The sequence below is a fragment of the Simochromis diagramma genome, unplaced genomic scaffold (genome assembly GCF_900408965.1).
Source record: "Simochromis diagramma unplaced genomic scaffold, fSimDia1.1 OVJJ01000802.1, whole genome shotgun sequence".
NCBI classification, from domain to species: domain Eukaryota; kingdom Metazoa; phylum Chordata; class Actinopteri; order Cichliformes; family Cichlidae; genus Simochromis; species Simochromis diagramma.
This window is the reverse complement of record NW_024387492.1, coordinates 16,296,782-16,318,210: the sequence shown is the minus strand read 5'-3', so window position 1 is coordinate 16,318,210 and position 21,429 is coordinate 16,296,782. Positions and strand designations below refer to the sequence as shown.

The 21,429-nt window shown below is 40.0% G+C and overlaps 1 protein-coding gene across 9 annotated transcripts in view; it reads left to right on the top strand.

The window, feature by feature from the left end:
* ryr3 (ryanodine receptor 3) overlaps positions 1-21,429 on the top strand; it is a 117,471-nt gene that overhangs the window by 80,847 nt on the left and 15,195 nt on the right. For 5 of the 9 annotated variants that reach the window (XM_040018287.1, XM_040018285.1, XM_040018284.1 and 2 more), the window contains 38 exons: positions 722-857; positions 2,094-2,277; positions 3,384-3,486; positions 3,597-3,717; positions 4,436-4,605; positions 5,998-6,218; positions 6,647-6,737; positions 6,950-7,090; positions 7,664-7,827; positions 7,934-8,012; positions 8,201-8,290; positions 8,840-8,983; positions 9,889-9,951; positions 10,049-10,124; positions 10,223-10,346; positions 10,664-10,779; positions 10,883-10,950; positions 11,044-11,165; positions 11,298-11,347; positions 11,429-11,489; positions 11,627-11,865; positions 12,183-12,264; positions 13,343-13,473; positions 13,632-13,750; positions 14,157-14,355; positions 14,584-14,678; positions 14,936-15,081; positions 15,302-15,389; positions 15,486-15,578; positions 17,186-17,353; positions 17,765-17,824; positions 17,923-18,057; positions 18,320-18,432; positions 18,709-18,808; positions 20,539-20,651; positions 20,887-20,938; positions 21,038-21,094; positions 21,184-21,283. In XM_040018287.1, coding sequence (XP_039874221.1) covers positions 722-857; positions 2,094-2,277; positions 3,384-3,486; positions 3,597-3,717; positions 4,436-4,605; positions 5,998-6,218; positions 6,647-6,737; positions 6,950-7,090; positions 7,664-7,827; positions 7,934-8,012; positions 8,201-8,290; positions 8,840-8,983; positions 9,889-9,951; positions 10,049-10,124; positions 10,223-10,346; positions 10,664-10,779; positions 10,883-10,950; positions 11,044-11,165; positions 11,298-11,347; positions 11,429-11,489; positions 11,627-11,865; positions 12,183-12,264; positions 13,343-13,473; positions 13,632-13,750; positions 14,157-14,355; positions 14,584-14,678; positions 14,936-15,081; positions 15,302-15,389; positions 15,486-15,578; positions 17,186-17,353; positions 17,765-17,824; positions 17,923-18,057; positions 18,320-18,432; positions 18,709-18,808; positions 20,539-20,651; positions 20,887-20,938; positions 21,038-21,094; positions 21,184-21,283 — 4,414 coding nt within the window. Of the gene's footprint in view, positions 1-721; positions 858-2,093; positions 2,278-3,383; positions 3,487-3,596; positions 3,718-4,435; positions 4,606-5,997; positions 6,219-6,646; positions 6,738-6,949; positions 7,091-7,663; positions 7,828-7,933; positions 8,013-8,200; positions 8,291-8,839; positions 8,984-9,888; positions 9,952-10,048; positions 10,125-10,222; positions 10,347-10,663; positions 10,780-10,882; positions 10,951-11,043; positions 11,166-11,297; positions 11,348-11,428; positions 11,490-11,626; positions 11,866-12,182; positions 12,265-13,342; positions 13,474-13,631; positions 13,751-14,156; positions 14,356-14,583; positions 14,679-14,935; positions 15,082-15,301; positions 15,390-15,485; positions 15,579-17,185; positions 17,354-17,764; positions 17,825-17,922; positions 18,058-18,319; positions 18,433-18,708; positions 18,809-19,404; positions 19,502-20,538; positions 20,652-20,886; positions 20,939-21,037; positions 21,095-21,183; positions 21,284-21,429 lie in introns of all 9 variants that reach the window. The other 4 variants (XM_040018289.1, XM_040018286.1, XM_040018288.1 and 1 more) reach the window with 1 other exon arrangement.

Genomic DNA, 21,429 nt, shown 5'->3' with positions numbered 1-21,429 from the left:
TATGTTTGCAGGCTCATTAGATTGTAGCCAGTTTCTATTCTGACCATAACTTGTTGTTTTAGCAGATGTAGTGTTTAAAATTAGTTTGGAAAGTTGTGAATGAAACTGAACTGTACAACTAGCTAAATGTACAACCAGTATACTGATCACATGTTCATATTATCATCAAATACCAAAACAGATTGTACTATAAAACATATGCAGGATCCATTTAGTTATTTATAAAGTCAAACATTAAGAATTAGGGAATTATGTGGATACAGGATCTTATTCACTGTCTAAACCTTGCATTGCATTCTGCTGCTAGGTTTATTCTTCATCTCGAAAGTTTTTGCCAACACATTTCAGGCCACCATGTTGGTTTTGGTTTAAAATCTGGCTTTCGCCAACCCACAAGACATGTTCTTCCAATTATGTGCAGCTCAGTGTTCATAAAGTTCGAGGAGGCCACAGAAGAGGAAGAATACGCGCTAATCATCTGTCAATGCTAGAACGCAGCGCTACTCAGATGACACATACAATTATAGAGGAAGCAAGTCGGATAAGAATAGAAAGCTCAGGCCACCAAAGTTTTCTATGAAAAAGTGCTGAATGATTTTGTGACAGCTGGAAAAGCTTAGCTCAGCAGAGGCTTTCAAGCTGTCACTGTTGCTGACACTGAGTCAGAAAGACAGTGTGCCATTATAATACCCAGGAGTGAAGCAGAATTGCTTGACCGTAGGTGGTGACATACCTAGCAGGCTGTGGTCTTCAGAGCTGCGCCATGCTGGTGGCTAAGGGATACCCAGACCTCGGCTGGAACCCCATAGAGGGAGAGCGCTACCTCTCATTCCTGAGGTTCGCCGTTTTCTGCAACGGTATGTTTTATACTGAGCACTAAGATGACTTTTCATCCCTGGCAATTCTGTTCCTCTGCTCGTTTTGGTGCAGTGATATACTTGGCCCTTGGTTTGTTTCACAACAAAGCATGCCGACTGCACCCATCAGCATGCTGATTAGAAGTGCAACAGACTGGAAAATGTTAAATAAAGCAGGAAAACATTGCTTGTGGAGTTATCCTGTAAACACAGAGGTTTTTTGTCAATATCTGAGTGTACCATTGTGTGAAGCCTCCGCTTGTACCCAAGCCTGATATACATGACACCAGAGGCTATCTTAAAGTTCAAAGAGGCTTTAATTGTGGCATACAGTTGAGTATACACGTGGTCAGTTCGACTTTGTCAGGAGAACAGACGAGGTCAGACACCAGGCTAAACCTACATGGTGCAAAGAATACTTAAAAGCTGAACACGTGGTATAAAGACAACATGGGAATGAGAAAGGAGACAGACAGGGGGAGGGGAATTTGGCAAGGGGTAAGCAAAGCAAACAAAACAAAAACTATATTTTATATTGAGTGTTTTCATATATTCGTATGTGGTAAGGATATTTGGTGGATACATATTTATGTGGCGCTGTTGTGTTATGTGTGTGATTTATGATTTATTGATTTTTGTTTTTTATTCGAGTCTTGTTTAATATCTGGATTTTAATTGAATGTGCAAAAACTAGTTACCGTGCAGTGTGTTACATAAAAAGTATTATTACAAACTAGGAAAACTTTCCCATAGCTTCAACCTCCCGAGGACACTCCCGAGATGCTTTTTAAAGAAAATATAATCTAATTAAGTCGCTGAATATGTGTAACTGAGCAATAAATAAGTATTGAGATAAAACAAAAAAAATGGCATCACAACAAAGAAACAGTCTAGGGTGATTTTACTGCATCTGTATAATTGTGAGTATTGTGTATTAAAGCAGCAGGGGATTTAACAGTGATGCTGTTTTTGGAATAGAAATGAAAAACTGCACAGAAATTTAAAAAATCCACTGGGGAAGGATGCCAGGGTCCTGCTGAGGACTCACGTGGAAATGTGAGTCGGCTTTTCCTGGATAAAAAATGTAGCGTTGCTTTAGAAGCTGCTGAATACCACTTTCAGGGGTTTTACGCTCTAGCTGACTCTCACCTTTCCTTTTGGGGATAATAACAATTTTCCTTTCCATTGGTCTGCTTTTTTTTCCTCCTTTTTTTTTTTTTCTCTTCCTCACACCAGGTGAGAGCGTGGAGGAAAATGCCAACGTGGTGGTGAAGCTGCTCATCAGACGTCCAGAGTGTTTCGGCCCAGCCTTGAGGGGCGAGGGAGGTCAGGGTCTGCTGGCTGCCATGGAAGAGGCCATCAAGATCTCTGAAGATCCTGCCCTGGACCTGCCCAAGACTCCTGCTGGAGTCACTACTGGGTAAAAACGACACCAGTTCTTTGTTTTCTTTTTCCACAGTGTTTAAAATATACTGAATCAGCATTTTTATCACCACGAGACACTAAGAAACCCATTCAGAAACTCTAAAGCCAGTCTCTTGTGATTAAGGCTCTCATTATCTGGGTCTCTGTGTGAAATGTTACTTTTAGTTAGATTTCCCTGTGTGCTTAGCTAAACCAGCATTATTCTTTGTTGCTAGACCCTCAAATAGAGCCATATCACATTACGGGAAAAGAGATCTAAGTTTATTTCATTGCCTTTGCCCAGCAAGAGAACAGTGAAGAGAAAGAGAGAGGTAATTGCTGTTTGAAAGTGGAGTTTTATCAAATAATTGTCTTTTGTTCTCTCTCTTTAAAAAAAAAAAAAAAACTCCTACCAAAACAAGAAAATCTTCTTAATTACTCTTTATTTAGCAAAATATAATTTACTTCAGCAGCTAAATTCACATTCATGATGTGTTTGAAGACACATTTAAGAACCACAGATTTTTTTTTTTAAGCGATCATTTATCTCGGATGACTTTGACATTTTTAAAAAAGAGGGGAAAAAATGAAAAACTTTTTCAACTACTGGAAACATATAAGTCTTATAATGCAACTGCAACCCAGGTGTTATTAAAGCAAGTCTTGAATAAAAAAATATCAGAGATTTTAAATCATAATTGGAGCCTAAGGACAGTATAAAAAAAAAGGTACTTTTCTGGAAGAATATGTAAAAGAAAGGAATACATTATCCCTGGCATTGGCTGTTTGTCCCTGCCTTTCTACATAAGTATACAAAGCCTGTAACACTGACTGAATTTTAATGTTGAAAGTTTGTATGGCCTGAAGTGGGGAGAGAGATTGGAAAGCTGCTCAAAATCAATATGTATAACAGAATAGCCTGCAAGGAGATCATGTATTGTGCCAAAACATTATTATAAATGCTCACAAAATTGCCCAATTTACTGCGCCTCTGTTGCCCGCCGTATCCTGAAACCACCCTGCAGAGCTCGTCTGCAACTTCCAAGAAATGTTTCTCGTGTTCAGGATAATATTTATTATACTGTGCGTATAATTTTTATATAGTGTGTTTGTCTGTTTCAGGTCTGGTGAGGAGGAAGGGGAAGTGATTCACATGGGCAACGCCATCATGTCCTTCTACTCTGCCCTCATTGACCTGCTGGGACGCTGTGCTCCTGAGATGCATGTAAGGCCTTCGACAACAGCCTGAGCTGAAGAATGAGATTCTGTATACTGTCACAGGGACTCTTATGAGAAAGAGATTGTTTTTGTTTTGTGCCTGTGCATCTCTTACAGCTTATCAATGCAGGTAAAGGTGAGGCGCTGCGTATCAGAGCCATCCTGCGCTCTCTGGTTCCCACTTCGGACCTGGTGGGCGTCATCAGCATCCCCCTCAAAATGCCTGTCGTTAATAAAGGTATGCCGGTCTAAGTTTGCTTTAGGCAGTTTCTGATTGTTAAAAGGAAACTCATAAACAGAAGTGAATTAAGGTGAGACGGGATGTCTACCTGGGAAAGGAAAATGTTGTTTGGTTTAGATTCACGGCTGAAGGTGCACGGTAGTCTGATTAAAAAATCTAATTTATACTCTACAGGCAAACCCGGGCTGCTGTAGATCACAAACAGTTTTTGCCACATCCTGCTGAACAAACATGCCGCATTACCTTACTGCCTACGGCAAATAATAAAAACTCTGCCTGGTACAGCATGTGTGTCATACTGCCAGATTAAGGAAGCTGAAATAATTTCATAACTCTGCAGAGTATCATCACAGCTCTGCTAACTAGACGTATATTATTGTAAGTGCCTTTGCAATGGCAGGAGACATCACTTAGGAGAGAGCCTTTGCTTCCCTCTACATCTTTGTGGAAAACAAATATGCCTACATTGTGTTTTTAGTACCTTTCTACTTTGTGCCTTGCTTATAAAATTATGGGTTACAACGATGCTCAACAGCAAGAACACCAGAAAATAAATACATTTCACATTTATGCTTGGTTTCCTCAGCTTATTGTGTCTGGGATTACATTTCCCTTAAACTCTAAAGCCTAATTTTATTCCGAAATCATGTTACATTTGAAACTTTCTTCAGTGAATCCCTTTCATTGGTTTTTGTTTTGCTCCACCAACCTTCAGATGGCACAGTGACCGAACCAGACATGTCAGCTTGTTTCTGTCCCGACCACAAGGCCCCCATGGTGCTCTTCCTGGACAGAGTTTATGGCATCGAGGACCAGAGCTTCCTGCTCCAGATGTTGGAGGTTGGCTTCCTGCCTGACCTCCGAGCCTCGGCGTCTCTGGATACGGTAAGTCCTAGAACATTCACGACACACACACACACACACACACTTTCACCTTCAAAGTCCCATTTTGTCAATGACTACCTGCCAAAGAATTTGTATCCACTTCCTGAAAAAGTACATTTTAGTCTCTGCAAATGCAAAGGATGTAAGCTCTAGTTGTACCTGACAGGTGTAATCGTCTCTGTCGTCTCTGCTCCTGTTACATTTTTGAGATCTTAAGTCTTTTGTCATTTACTGATAATGAAATGAAGGTTTCTAGTTTGCTCATCAAATGTGCCACAGAGGGAGTAAATCTTATCAAACATGAGCACCGATTGCTCAGAACAGTTACTAAGCCTGTTGCAAATTTTCAGAAATATTAACATAATAATCGGCCTACTGATCAGGTCACCCTTAGCTTTTAAACAGTTCAGTATAAAAACTTCACTCAGACTACATTTTTTCGTAACCCAGTTTATCCGGTCATTTGCTACACAGAACGATCTGGGAAGTTGCGAACACTTTGAAAGAAATATTTTGGTTGAATTATCCATTTATCAGTCTAGCACAGATTAACAGTCAATCAAATCAATGAGCCAGAGGATCCTGAAAGTGGCAAAACAAGCTGCAGACCGAGGAGCTTTGATAGATGATAAGAAACTAGATATAAAGTTTGGATTTCCTTTGGTGAGTTTTTGCTCTTTGTAAGGAGAATTTGTGCATCGAAGGTACACACTTGGAGTCATTTAAAATGACTTGACAGGTGATTAAGTGAACCTTTGCTCTCATCACACTTACTACTTACCCAAAATATGTTATGTATGTCTTATGTATAGTCTATGATTCAAATATAACGCAATATAGTCTAAATCAGCGAAGTAATTATCAACTAGTTCAATTATGGTTATTTTCCTTTAGTCCTTTACTTTGCTCCGTTATTATTCTTTTGTTTTTTAAAGGGAGAAAATTGTGAACAAATTCCCACCTTCACTGCTCTTAGTGCAGATTCATTTTCTACTAACAAATTGTCTGGCCATTATTTATGGTTGAATGGCTCACAGTAAGCCGTTTCCAGTTTTGAAAAGTATCCATCCGGAACTTTTTACATTTGGAACTTAATTTACATGCAAAAGGTAAATGACACCATCACAAACACCACCTGTTTCCCACAAAAATAACAAGAAGCTACAGAAAGACTTTTCAAACTTTGGTTTTAATGAATACAGTTATCCCCGTCTGTGACATCAGTGGAAATTGAAGCTCTTCAGCTTTGCTGTCCTTTTCTGCTATTAGAGAACTGCATAATATTTACATTTGGCGGAACCTATAATCACTTCCACCTTCTGTTAATCTCTGCGTGTAGAGATTGGGCTGCTCTTCCTTTTTCAGTTACATGCATTGTTCTCTGTCTCACAGGAGGTGTTGAGCACCACAGAGACTGCGCTGGCCATGAACAGGTACATCGGCTCAGCTCTGCTGCCTCTGCTGACCCGCTGTGCCGCTCTCTTTGGCAGCACAGAGCACTACGCACAGCTGGTTGACTCCACGTTGCAGACTATCTACAGGCTGTCAAAAGGCCGCTCACTCACCAAAGCCCAAAGGGATGCCATTGAAGAGTGTCTGCTGGCAATCTGCAAGTAAGGCTTCTTTAGCTTTATTTAGTCTTAGCTGAGTTAAATTAAAGAAATCTGGATTTTCCCCCTGCAGGCCATTAAAAATAATGCAGGTTTAGGGCACTGGCTTCACTTTTCAAATGTTTCAATGGTTGCATCTTTTTTTGTTTGTGTGTAAAATTTTCAAATTTTGTGTGATGGTAGAAAATTATAGCCGCTCAAGCTGCTTTAATTTTGGTGTAAATTTAACACATTTAGCGTGACCTTGATCCATGTCCTTACCTGGACTCGTGCAGCATGATGCGTAGAGTATATGCCTGCCACATATGTAAGGTTACAACATAAAAGTTTTCCTTCTCACAGTTCTTAAAATATTCTTGGATGTGAGCACATGCACATAAGAGAAAATCATATTCCGCCTACACAGATGTAATTCTGCACTTATTTCACAGACACCTGCGTCCCTCTATGATGCAGCAGCTGCTCAGACGTCTGGTGTTCGACGTTCCAATGCTCAATGAATATTGCAAGATATCTCTCCGGGTGAGACGCAAAACACTTTCTTGTTAATATGTGTTTGATGTATGAGTCAAAAAGGTTATTGAAGAAATAACACAGGCAATCACTGGGATGTAAAATTTGGGAACCCGTTGTCTTCCTAACTTCCAGAGTTAAACAACATGATTGTAGCAATCGCAATTGGAGTGTAAAAATATTCAGGAATTTTTGTGCGTGTTTGTGTTTCTTATTTCTAGCTGCTGACCAATCACTACGAGCAGAACTGGAAGTACTACTGCCTGCCATCTGGTATGGGCAGCTTTGGTACTGCCTCTGAGGAGGAGCTCCTTCTCACCAAGAAACTCTTCTGGGGAATCTTTGACTCCCTGTCTCATAAGGTACAGCCAGGAATTTATTTATAAGTATTTATTATTAAAGATGAGCTGGCCCAGTGTGCATAGAGCTGTAAAAATTCTCTGTATTTTGCGTATTTGTTGTTCTCCGAGAATGAACCAGGACTAGAAGTGGTATTTTTCTGATCCGCATTTTTGCAGAACAAAATGTTTGGTAGCTGAGTGGTGCTTGTAAAACTCTGTTCTCCTATATTTAAAATATATATATATATTCTTATTTATTTATTTATTTATTTAAATCTTGAGTTTTCAACACTTGAGTGTGGATCTCCTGAGAGAAAAGTTCTCAGTAGTCAGAGGCAGTGAAGTGAAAGCTCAATGAAGTGCTTGTGAGCAGTGCAGCTGAGGCAAAGCCAAATCAGATGAATCATTTATCAGTCTGTGACAGGTCACTACATGGTGCAGACTTTTCCAGCTTTCATTTTCATTCCTTTTTGGGAGGGGGGCTGATCCTACTCTGCTCCACTGTAGTTGTCTCAGCAGACACGTTCTGAAAACATAAAAGTGAAATGGTGAAACTTCTAAGCACCCCTTTCCCTCTCTTCTTACATTTTGTAGAAATATGATGCTGAACTTTTCAAAATGGCCAAGTCATGCCTGTGTGCAATCGCTGGGGCCCTGCCTCCAGACTTTGTGGATTCCAGTTTAGGTGCAACGCTGGAGAAGCAGGCATCAATGGACGCACAGGGTAACTTTGACCCCAAACCCATCAGCACTGCCAAGTAAGTGTTCTAAAAATGCAGCCTTGTTAAAGCAGCATGTTTCATGTCATGTTTCTAAATGTTTTTATTCATATGTTATGACTTAAACACAATTTTGACTTTTCAGTATCTCCCTTCCTGAAAAACTTGAGTACATTGCCAACAAATATGCAGAGCATTCCCATGACAAGTGGTCCTCAGAGAAGGTTCGTGCCTTCGTGTTCTCAGTGTCTTCTTTACTCATGCTTGGAGTCAATTTATGTTATAAAAATCCAAAGAAATGCAAAGTTGTAATTGTACTTTGTAGTCTCAGTCATTTTACTAAAACAGTTTACATTTCATGGTTTAATAAAATGCGAGATGGTGTAATTAATTGAAATAAACTGTGTTGCAGATGTCAGTGGGCTGGAAACATGGAGACACTGTGGATGAGCAGGCCAAAACCCATCCACTCCTGAAGCCCTATAAATCTCTGAGTGAGAAGGTACGTGCACATTAGTGCTCACACAGCTGAGAAAGCTGGTCACCCTTGTTGAAGAATGGCACCTTGACAGCTTGAGAGTATTTCTGATGAGGCTTCTGTGAACAGTGGCTGGATCAACCAAAGGGGCAAATGCACCACTCGGGTTTTGTGTCAGGTGTTGGGTCAAAAACGAGAGGTGAAGGCCAAATATACTCTGTAAGATAAACTCTAAAACTCCTACTAAGGTAGCCAGAAAATATGCAAGGGTGGAGCCACAGACAAACAAATTCATACACTATCAAAGGTGGACAGACACACACACTTATGTTCTGAAAACTCTCTGAGGCGGTTTACTGAGACGGCAAGAAAAAAGCCACATCATAAGTAATGATTTTACAAGGACATTTTTATCAGAAGTTTGAAAAGAAATACATGTGTGTTTGTTTGATTTTTGTGTAAATGTTTTCACATTTTGTTAAGCTGTGACATCTGGTCTATAGGCCTATTCTATATAGCCTGCATGTCTTCTACAGGACAGAGTGTTAGACTGTGAATGTGTTCATTCTGTAGGAGAGAGAAACATATCGCTGGCCAGTGAGAGAGTCACTGAAGAGCATGTTGGCTATGGGCTGGAACATTGAGAGGACCAAAGAGGGTGAGGCGATGTTCCAGCAACGAGAGAGCGAAAAACAGCGGAAGATCTCGGAGTCCCAGGTAACACATTTATAAATGTTTCCTTTTGCGATGCATATTTACTATCTCATCAACTGACAACAATTCCCTAGACGCTCCTTTTTCATTTTTCCGTCTTTGGTGATTCACGCTACAGAAAGCAGACATCATTTATAACAGGAGCCCATTAAAAAGTAAATAGCAGGACCACTGTTGTCATGCAAGAATAATAAACGCCAAACAACAGTCCCAATGGCTTGTATCAGTAATGAATACAAGTTTAATGAAGGCTTCATTTCTCAAGACCACTTTTTTAATGGAAATCTGTGTTTTGGGAACTGAGAATTGTCTGCTTTGTTTTTAACTTAAAGAATAAAGAGTCTTTTTTTGATCCATAGAGAGCTCAAAGCACGTACTGTAGTAAAATATATAAAAGAAAATATTCACATTTTTTCAGACTGGAGATATTTTTACTGCTAGTCTTTTCAGCGTAGCATTTAAAACAGATTTTAAGCGTGGGTAGGGATCATTTTTATTGAGTCAATGAACAAAAATTCTACAATTAACATTTAGCAGATCTTAAGAAATATTCGATTAAAAGCCACTGATGCAGAAATGCAGCATGGAAAAGACTTGACTGTGAGTAAAGTGTGGATATATGCATATATTAGCATTTTGTCTGCAACATTTACTTGCAGATGTCTTTTAGTAGCCTAAATGATAAATCTGCTAGATCCAGGAGGGATGACAGCAGAAGGGCAATAAATGAATTTTCAGTCTGTTAGCGATGTTGGCAGTTAAAACTTCTCCGTTTGCTGTTCATAAATCACAGCCATCCATCATATCCTTTCATCTGTATTATCTTTTGCTGTTTTTTGTTAGCTTTTGCACATTTTGCCAACTAAAACGCTGATTCAAAAGCAATTTGCTTCTCTTTTACTTTGTAGATTAATGGATTCAGTCCCGCTCCAATGGATCTGCACAATGTCACCTTGTCGAGAGAGCTGCAGGTTGGGTTTCATTTGACTCTTCCTAAATGTTCCCATGTATCTTCTAATACAAAATACAAAAAAACTGAGAAAAGCTGCACTTTTTCTGTTTCTGCAGGGCATGGTGGAGGTGGTTGCAGAAAATTACCACAACATCTGGGCCAAGAAGAAGAAAACTGAGCTTGTCAGCAAAGGTGTGCAAATCGTAGTGAAGTTTTATGAACAGCAGTCGAGGTGTTATTTATTTGTGTTCAAAAGAAAGCACCTGAAATGACTTTTCAATCTTGTCCAGGAGGAGGGACCCACCCACTGCTGGTACCCTATGATACCTTGACAGCTAAAGAGAAGTACAGAGACAGAGAGAAGGCCCAGGAGCTCTTCAAGTTCCTGCAGATTAGCGGCTATGCCATCACAAGGTCAGCCTCCTAATGCTCACGTTTTAAAGAAATGAAAATTTAGGCAACTGTATAGCACTTTACCAGTGCTATACTGAAAACTTGGGGAAAATCCTAATGAGCACTTCTGCTACTATGGATGCTTGTTTCCACTAGTGGAAAAAGCATTTTTTGGCTGTGTTGCTGTTTCAAAATTTTATGTTATTATCTCAAAATTTACAGTTAGTACCTTAAAGTTTTGACTTTCTGAGTCAAACTGCTGAGTAAGTTGAAATTTTGAGATAATAAACCAAAGATTTGACTCTTGACTAGTAGTCAGTAGTGTTTCTGTCTCACAGAGGCTTGAAGGACATGGAGCAGGATTCATCATCAATGGAAAAACGCTTTTCTTACAAGTTCCTTAAGAGGTTGCTGAAGAATGTTGACTCTGCCCAGGAGTTCATTGCTCATCTTGGTAAGTCTGCTGCATTTTTATACGCAGATGCTGATGTACTTTTTTAGTACTGTTCAGTGCTAAAAGCCTTGGCTGACATTGGTGTTCAACATCGTTAATCCAGAGGCGATGGCCACCAGTGGGAAGACCGACAAATCCCCTCATGACCAGGAAATCAAGTTCTTTGCCAAGGTTGGGAGCTCTGTTTGCAGCTGAGCCACTGATGTGCTGTTGTAGTTACTTTTTTTATTTTTATTAATTAAAGTGTTTATTTCTTCTCCCCAGGTGTTGCTTCCCCTGACTGATCAAACATTTAAAAACCACTGCCTGTACTTCCTGTCTACACCTAGTAAGAACCTGAGCAGTTGTGGTTGTGCCTCCAATAAAGAGAAGGAGATGGTCACCAGGTACTGTCATCATGTTTTTGCTGATCAGTGTGTTTTCTTGTATTTTCATAAAGCCCTTTCTTGTTTTCTTTCACTCGGTTGCTTTTTCCTAACATCTTCTTCAGTTTCGTTCTTACTTCCTTTCTTTTCCAGTCTGTTCTGTAAGCTGGCAGCTCTTGTCAGACACAGGATTTCTCTCTTTGGTAAGGTTGCTTCTGTTCATATGTTTGTGTGGCTTTTTGTTTGCAATCCTTTTGAGTATCTACATTAAATATATCCCACAGGAAGTGATTCAGCAATGATGGTGAGCTGTCTGCACATCCTTACTCACTCACTTGACACAAGGTAAGTGCGTATTACTTCATAAGACTTGTAATAAAGCTCAATAAAAGACACGCATGTATTATCTTTAAACCACTAACTCATAAAAAAAAAAGTATTTTTGCATGCATACTAGCCTTTCTGTTCCCTCCTTCCTACAGAACAGTGATGAAGACTGGCTCTGAGCTGGTAAAAGTCGGGTTAAAGACTTTCTTTGAGAATGCAGCAGAAGACTTGGAGAAGCTGCTGGAGATGCTGAAACTGGGAAAGTTCATGCAATCCCGTGCCCAGATGAAGAGCGTCAGTCAAAGCATAAACTATGTGACAGTGGCACTGCTGCCTATCCTCACTGCCCTCTTTGAGCATATCAAAACATACGAGTTTGGAGTGGACTTGCTTTGTGAGTTTCCATGCTCAGTGTTTGCTGTTATCGACTGTCTTTTTTTTATAGTTTTTTTTTCATACTGTAGTTATTCATCATAGTTAGCTAAGAGAAAAGTGAAAAGAATAAACAAAATACAGTTAAATACACCAAAAGCGAGATGGGAAATAGTTGATTTAGCCTTCTTTATATTCCCAGTTTGCACAGAATTCCTATTATATGGATTTTCTAATAGGAATATTCTAATATACTTTCCTATTTTTTGTACTGGTTTTCCCTCAAAGTTTCTCGTTTCTTTTTGCTGATGTTTAATGGATGCATGTTATTTGTTTCAGTGGATGACGTCCAGCTGTCTTGCTACAGAATTCTGACATGTTTGTACTCTCTGGGAACAGGAAAGAACTTGTTTGTGGAGAGGTAGGAGGCAAAACTTTTCTAATACAGAAAATCGGTATTATACACAGGTAAGTATGATATGGCTGACAAGATTTTTCTTTAACATACTGTGTGCACTGTAAGATGGACCCACACACACAATGGCTGTGTTCACAGTTCTCAGTTTTTATTGTCATGTACACACACAATGCCACAATCTCTACTTAGCGCTGGTCTCAGCTCACACACACCATGCTCGTCTTTTGCTTCACTACGAAAAGAAAAGACACTGTCATCATTCCAGTCGCTACCACCTGTGGCTTCACCTGCCTCCTGGCACCACCCCTCCCCTGCAGCTGAGCCCAGGACCACACCTTCACCACATGCACTTATTAAATACTTCATTGTTTAATGATGTACTTTGATTTATATGGCAAATTTGATGGGAAAGGGCGTCTGTTACAAAATTAAGGCAAAAATCAAGCCTACTGTTTAAGTTCAAGCTTCCATTAAACCAGTCTGATCCTCAATCTTGGAAGATCACCTGATCTTAAAGTCAGTTCACATAAGCTGACACCTTTCTTTGGATCCAGTTGATAATTTCATAGCTCCTTTAGTCTGCCACAGCTGCTGGGCATCTGCAAGCCACTTTGCAACCCACCTCCACCCAAGGATCTCCTTTTCACTGTGTTTCTTCTGTAATCATTGTAGTGGTCTTGACTGAAATTATACATTTTTGTATTTAATATAGATCTACTTAAAATAGTAAATAACTAAATAAATAGAAATTTTAAAAATGGTTCCCCAAAACTAATATCTTAAAAAGCTGCTCTGAATGAGAAACTTTCAGCCAAGTCAAACTGTAAAAATAACAGCGGTGAAGTTTTAAAGTTTTTGACTGCCAACAGGGGAAAAGGGGGGAAAAAGTGTTAAAAAAAACAAACAAACACAAGCCAAAAAATATGTCTTTGCCTATTTCTGGCATCTGTAAAATCTTCCACCTACAAGAGTAACTTGCTCTTGTACATTTTGACATTTGACTTGTCTTTATCTGTGTGCTTATTTTGCATAAGTAATATCACATTATGCAAATTTCCATGTTGATTTGTATCATAAATAGGCATCTGCCAGCACTGGGGGAGAGCCTGGCGACTCTGGTTGGAGCCATGCCCGTAGCTTTCCTGGAGCCTCATCTAAACGCTCACAACCCACTCTCAGTCTTCAACACCAAGACCCCTCGAGAGCGAGCCAGTAAGAATCTCCCTGATCCTCATTTTTATTTTAATTTGATTGTTACTATATAATGTCTTTTGATAAACATATACTATTATTAACTTGGCGGTTTTAAGAATGCCAGCTTATAGATAGAATCTCTGTGATTAATCACAGCGATTGTTTTCCTGTTCTAGTCCTGAGTATGCCTGACACAGTGGAGGAGATGTGCCCAGAGATGCCTCGTCTTGACAAACTTCTCAAAGACGTCAATGATGTGTCAGAGTCTGGTGCTCGCTATAGTGACATGCCACAGGTCAGAAGAGTTTATGGGATATTAGTATTATTAAACAAACATCTGGATTATTTTTTTTTTATTGCAACTGCTGACTACTTTACATGCTATTAGTTTGTATTATTGGAAGTGCTCAATCCAATGTGAAGTATAAAAGGTCAGGCCACTGGAAGTCAGGCCATCTCAGCCTCAGCTCCATTAATTTTGATTGTTATTATAGTTATTATAAGTGAAATAAAATATTAACTATCCTTTTAATCAACTGGTATTTTATTTTATATTACTGAATAAATGTAAAATACGACATATAAAAAAACATAGCAAAAAATATAAAATCAACTCTGGAAGCTGTGCATTGATAATCTCACTTATGTCACAGTACACACACTCTGATTCAGACATTCAGCCTTCTGCCCATTTGCTGCAGGTTATAGAGGTAATCCTTCCCATGCTGTGTAACTATCTGTCCTACTGGTGGGAGAAAGGTCCAGAGAACTCGCCCCCAGATACTCAGTGCTGCACCATGGTGACCTCTGAACACCTCAGCATCATTCTGGGAAATATCCTCAAGATCCTCAACAGCAACCTGGGCATTGATGATGCTCCTTGGATGAAGAGGATTGCCGGTAAGCCCCCAGTATTATTGTTAGAGAAGTCAGTAAATGTATTCCAGTCATGGGATTCTAATAAGTTATTTGGAGATGCTGTCTAACATCTTTTTTTCCAGGGACCAAGGGATGACTTTTCACCTGTGTTCTTTAAAACTGTGACTCAGACCTTTTGCAAAAGCTGGCTTATTCTTGAAAATGTCAGCGTCTCAGCTGAGAAAATAATTTCCGGATGTTTATTCACAGTCTATTCTCAGCCAATCATCTGCAAAGCTGGAGCAGATCTGCTCAGAACCCATTTCCTGCCCACACTGGATAAATTAAAGAAGAAGACGGTGAAGGTGAGCGCTTAAAATATACTGTACATGCTGTTGTAGTTGCACATTATATCCACTGTCAAGTGATGTCTGTGGTTCAAGTACTTTTTTTTTGACTCAATTAATAGCTGCTGAAGTTGTGGTGTAAACTTTCAGTATATTTACATCCTTTTTGGAAAATAAAAATACTTCTTTGCTCAGAGAGAGGATGGCGAGATGGGGTTATTATTGAAGATGTTCATACTAATAAACTGATTGTTGTTTATGCACTGCATATGCAGGTGGTGGCTGAAGAGGAGCTGCTGAAAGCTGACAGCAAAGGTGACAACCAGGAGGCAGAACTGCTCATCTTGGATGAGTTTGCTGTGCTCTGCAGGGACCTCTATGCTTTCTACCCCATGCTCATTCGTTATGTGGACAACAACAGGTGCAAAATATATACACGCTACTTCTTGACCATCTCTAAAACGCTATTTAGTGGATTTTAGTGATTTTGCAATTTTTATGTCAACATTCAATACACTGAGGGTTTTTTTTGTTTGTTTGTTTTGCTTTGGGTTTTTATTTGGTCCAGTCCTGCACAGATGTAATCTGACAAATATTAAGTCCTTCCAGCTAAACATGCTTCATGTCTTTGTCCACTCCAGGTCCAGGTGGCTGAAGGAGCCGGACGCAGACTCCACTGAGCTCTTTAGGATGGTGGCTGAGATCTTCATCCTCTGGTGCAAGTCACATGTAAGCCTCGCTGTCCAGTCTTTCATGATAATAGTTACAATACCAAGATTAACTCATTTATTCCCGTCACGTTATTTCTTTGTTCTCTGAATCCAGAACTTTAAGCGTGAGGAGCAAAACTTTGTGGTTCAGAATGAAATCAACAATTTGGGCTTCCTAACTGGTGAAGGCAAGACTAAGATGTCTAAGGTAAAGATGGGGATGTGGGTCTTTGACTTGCTCCTGTGTCAGAATGATTTGAAACTTGGTGTGTGAGAACAGCTTTAAAATATCTTTAGTTTTAATTTTGTATCACTCAGCTTCAGCTGACACAAAGAAATCCAAAAAAGAGAGATGTAAAATGTAAAAAAGATTAGACACTAACTGATGCTCACAACAATATAACTGAATCTGATAAAGTAAGAAATGTCATTAAAAAAAGAAAATATGAAATATTACTTAACATGCTATTATTGGACGAGATCCTACTATAGATTTAACTGAAAAATGTCATAAGGTCAGACTAACCAGATTTAATGAATAACGAGTATTCACAAATATTATCGCCTTGCTGAGGATGAACCATGTTAGAAGTCCTGATCAGATTTTATGGGTAATCAGATGATAATAATCATTCTTTGAGCTTCTTTTAATATGAATTCATAACATGAATATTTTTCATTCACGACTCTTTCCTTTTAAGGAGGGACTTTATTATACTGTGATGTTAAAATGAAAGTTTTCACAGGACCATGCATCCTGTTAAAATCTCGATTCAACAACTTTCTTTTTCACAAGACTGTAGATGACCTTTGTCCTTATTCATGAAGGAGATGAAGGAAAGTACATTTTAATCATCTCTGGGTTTAAGCTGAATTCATGTAGCTCTTCTTTCCTTTATAATATCAGCACTTTGGAAAAGCATAACCTGAATATCCTTTGTTGATGTTCCAATATCACAGGTTCTGCTAATGTAAAGAAAACTTACTTGAACAAGCACTTTTATTATGTTTTTAATCGCCCCTTTAACACGTGCTGAACAAGACAAATGTGCAAATGTGAGCTGTTTTATAAACTCAGTGAGTTCACACTCCTAAGTTCACACCTACGCTAGGTTTACATTTGACATTTTTGTCGTAATAAAGTCTCTTAAAAATCTAGATGATGACAGCGTGTCGTCCAGCAGCCTCTCAACCAGCTGACACAGAGAGAGTTCGATGTTTATTTGTTTTGGCTGAGCATTTGATTTATTGGTACTCTCAGAGTGTCTTGGTTCAATTCTCACAGAAGAATTTTTTTATTTTTATTTTTTTATTTTTTATTTTTTATAAAGCTTCTCACCTTTTGAAGGACTCTGCTTGCTAAATGATTTATGGTGAAAGACTCCACTTTGGTCCCTTCGGTTGTGATTCATCTTTTTGAATGGTTTGTAGGTGAAACACCTTTTGCCCCCTTATTATAAAATGACTTAAATGTGATTTGAGAACCTGGTTGATCTATTCCGTTTTTTCCCTTACTTTTTGCTCTGTCTGTCTGTCTGTCTGTCTACGCATGCGCGCACACACACACACACTTTAAGAATTGATGCTCATATTAATCAGTATGTGCAAGTCCATGTGAGTAAAAAGCTCAGGTGTCAAACTGATCTAAACTCTCAATTTTCAAGAACTTTAATAATGACAATAAAGAAAATGTTAAGAGGAAAGGTATGTTTAAGGTCAAGGTAAATAATCATTATTTTTATAGTCTCTGATTACCTTCAGCTCTCACATTAGTCGTCTTATGTTATGTCTCTTATATTTTCTTAACCTCTGTAGACAGGTGGGGACCAGGAGAGGAAACACAAGCTCCGGCGTGGTGAATACTACTCCATTCAAACGTCTCTAATTGTAGCCGCCCTGAAGAAGATGCTACCCATCGGCCTTAACATGTGCACCCCAGGAGACCAGGAGCTCGTCTCTTTGGCCAAGATACGCTACAGCCTGGTGAGCTGACAAAATAGGACCTGGAACAAAGGATTTTAGATCACAGCATCTGTAGGGACGGCGTGCAGAGGTCCACATATACATATCTGTTATGTTAGATCATAGATGACTTTAATGAAGTTGCAAGTCCAAAAAAATATGGAATACTATGAAGTGCAACTTGCTCTCATCACTGGTAGGTCTACAGGTAGAGTGTAGTCTGTGCATCCATCTTTAAGATGATGATAGATGGTCAGTCAGTTTGGTCTTTTTTTTTCCCATCAGCACTGCAGTCATCATACTTTGACACTTTCTTTCATAGGTGCACTTCTCTCAGGCTGGTGTGCTTTCTTTTGCATTGCACAAATAATCTGATGTTTTAATTAAATGAAGAAATATTTTAATAACACCACATTGCATGTCCCTTCATAGAAAGACACAGATGATGAGGTGAAGGAGCATTTGCGTCAGAATCTCCATCTCCAGGACAAGGTAAGATTGGTTCCAGTAGTTTAGGTAATAAAACTGTTGATTTCATGTGCTTTTTTTTATTAGTCTTTTTTTTTAAATGATTGATTTTGGTGTTGTAGTCTGATGACCCAGCGGTCCAGTGGCAGATGAACCTGTACAAAGATGTTGTGGTGAAGAGCGAGGAACCAGCAAACCCAGAGCATACAGTGGACAGAGTCCAGAGCATCTCTGCTGCAGTCTTCCATCTGGAGCAGGTAAAAACATATTGACAGTCCACTACCAGACATTGACATGTTCTAGAACATTTAGTCATTTCAGTTTCTCAAATAACATTTTATTTCTTTGTGCAGCTAGCTTACTCACTGCTTTTGTCATTAACCTTCTGGACATTTTTGTCCTATATTCTTTTACAATAAATTGAATTGTGGTTGTAGAATAATCCCAGTCTTAAAGGGTAGTTAAAAAGCTATGTGTAGCGTCCTTGTATAGTCACAAATGTCTACTATCCTCTTTTAGGTGGAGCAACCACTTAGGAATAAAAAGTGTGTGTGGCAGAAGCTGCTATCGAAACAGCGTAAACGTGCTGTAGTGGCTTGTTTCCGCATGGCTCCACTCTACAATTTACCCAGGTGAGTTAAAAAACAAACAAACACCTGCAACATTTCAGACAACGCAAAAAATGTCAATATCTAAATATTGGCATTCTCTATTTAAATAAACCAGTTAAGACATTGTCTTGTCTCAATCTAACCGTACATAACAAGCGATCACCAAATAGCCGTGGGAGGGTGGGCTCATTTTTCTTTTCTTGACTGTGTGCCCATGTAAAACCCCTCATCACCTCCCTAATGACATTCTCTCCTCTGTGTTGTTTTCTTGCATAACACTACCTCATCCTCCCTCAGATACAAAATTAATAATTACTTCCTGAATGGCTATCGGGAGGTTTGGCTGGAAAGGGCATTCAAAGCCTCCAGCTTTGACCGCCTGTTCTCCCTGCTGACGGTAAAGTGAAACTACGGGGTGAATGCTTCATCTGTTCAACCTCCCCCCTTCATCCACCAGGCTGTGGACCGATCTCTGCCTAGCAATCAACTGTCTCTGCACTGTTGATTCTGATTGGTCAGCTAGAATGAGCCTGAGAATTGAGTGAAACAAACTTTATTGGAAAGTGGAAATGCACTGCAAGCCGCAGGCCTCTGTTTCATTTCAGGTGAACCCTAAAGGAAGCAATGAAGAAAGGAGAGAAGAAGAAAGGCAGAAAGAAATATATCAGTCTTGATTTTGTTAAGTTGATCAGCTGGTTTCCAACATTATGATTAGTTTCATTAAGATAAGAAAACAAAAACCCTCCTAAAGTGTGCATGCTCCTTTGACGAGGTAACTGCAGGTATTTTAGAGACCAAACATGACCAGTCAGAAGAGCCAGTGGATCCCACATTGACCAATCACCACCCTGCCTGAAATGCACTTCCTGTAATCCCTTCCTCCTCCCAACATCTCTCCTTCCTGTCTCCACCAAAAACTCACCAGAACCTACCCTAATGCCACTCTTACCTTCCCCTACCCCCCTTCATTCCTCCCCACCTCCCCCTCCCCAGGCATCGTGCTATCAACTTCTTCATCCCGGCCTATGAGAGACTTTGGATAGAGGCAGAGGAGTACTCCTTTGAGGAGAAGCTAGTTCAGGATCTGGCAGTAAGTACTGGGCTAGCCTTGCCCTCGCCCCATGTGCCCTGCGTTGGCACCCCTCTGCCAGTCCTGTCTGCCGAATGCTTCTTTAGCTCTGCACCTGTTGAGCCATGGGAGCGCGCCCGGGTGGGGACCTCGCCCAAAGCACCCAGGGTCCCCCGCTCTAGGCGCGCAAAACCCTTCAAACAGAGGTCCGTCAGGGGTCAGAGGCTGCATGATCAACTCAGGAGACACAGGGCCAGCTCCGGCACTCACAGCTCTAGAAAAGCAGGCTATGCCTTTCTGACAGCAGTGGTAAGGAGGGCCTTTCACTACAATAGGAGACTGTCACTAGCTGTTTGGCTGTCCGATCTGGATCCAACCCATCAGTTGTCGTTTTGCTGTACTCTGTAAGTCTGTAGTGTGAGTGTGAAGGTGAAATTCCAGTACTTTCTGTGGCCGTGACATCAGTGGCATGCTCGCGTAGTCATGTGAAGATCACATTTCATATTAGATCTTGCAGATGTGCAGCAAATTCATTTTAAAAAAAAAAAAGGTTTCTCACTGATTAAAGCTTTAAATACATTATGATTAGATTATAATCTGTTCCTTTCGGATGATTATTAATTTATTGTCAGTTTTATTTGACCAAACTGTCAGATTAGTTTGGACTCTCGAAGACTGTGTCGTTTTGACAGTCCCTCTTTGTTAGGCTCCTTTGCCGTCTGGATCATTCCCCATGTTCAAATTCATATCACCCAACGGCTTACTGCTTGCATCTGTTTGCTGCAACATGCATGCATTTGAAAACGTGTTCCAACTCTGTTGTTCATGAGTCACTCTTAACGTCTTGTCCTATTCATGGATTACCAGGACCGAAAAAATCAAAATCAAAATCATCTGCATGCTGGTACTAGGTGAATGTTAACAGCTCATTTCAGTGTTTTGGACAAATGCGTGAAAGTGTCAGTGAGTTTGCAAAGATGTCAGTGAATCAAAGGTCTCGTGCATTGAGTAGTAAGCAGATGCGATTTGAGCAGAGCTAATCGTTCACTCCTGTGCAGAAAACACCAATGAAGATTGTGGAGGAGGAGGAAGAGGAGGTGGCTGAGATCCAGCCCGACCCTCTCCACCAACTCATTCTGCACTTCAGCCACAATGCTCTGACAGAAAGAAGGTGAGATGGTTATGACTCTGCTTTTAAGCAATTAGCAAACTTTTTTTAATCACTTCCAGATCACATATTACATATTTTGCCCCGTGGCCTGTTTTAATTTTTGTGTATCCAAGTTTTTGAGGTATCTGCTGTGATAATTGTCTAACATTTTAATCACTATCAATTTGTCCGTTTTGTGTACTTTAACCAGCAGAATATATGATATTAACACAACATGACTTTATTTTTTTCTCAGTCACTTGGAAGAAGATCCTTTGTATATTGCGTATGCAGACATGATGGCAAAGGTAGTGTTCTTTCGAGTTCAATTTATCAATTATCAGCAAATGAAATCTAGGCAGCTGGAAAATTAAATCAAACCCTGAAGCGTGCCTTTGTGTTCTCAGAGCTGTGCAGAGGATGAGGAAGAAGAAGAGGAAGAAGGGAAAGAAAAGACATTCGAGGTACCCTGGTGGGGGCTTGGTAGCAAAGGTGGTCAGCCTCCTTCAAATGTAGCTTTCCTCATTACTGTATGTGTGTGTTCGTCCCTCAGGAGAAGGAGATGGAAAAGCAGAAGATCCTTTATCAGCAGGCGAGGCTGCACGCTCGTGGCGCTGCTGAAATGGTGCTGCAGATGATCAGCTCCAGTAAAGGTAATGATCTGTTTCTCACTCAGCTACGCAGCTGATTTACTGTTGTGTCCGAAGCAGTGTTACCGCAGAAAATGGTTGCTCTTAATCCTCTGAGGTCTAAGTTGTCCTCCTTGTCTTCTCCATTTAAGTTTTTCATGCCTTATTTT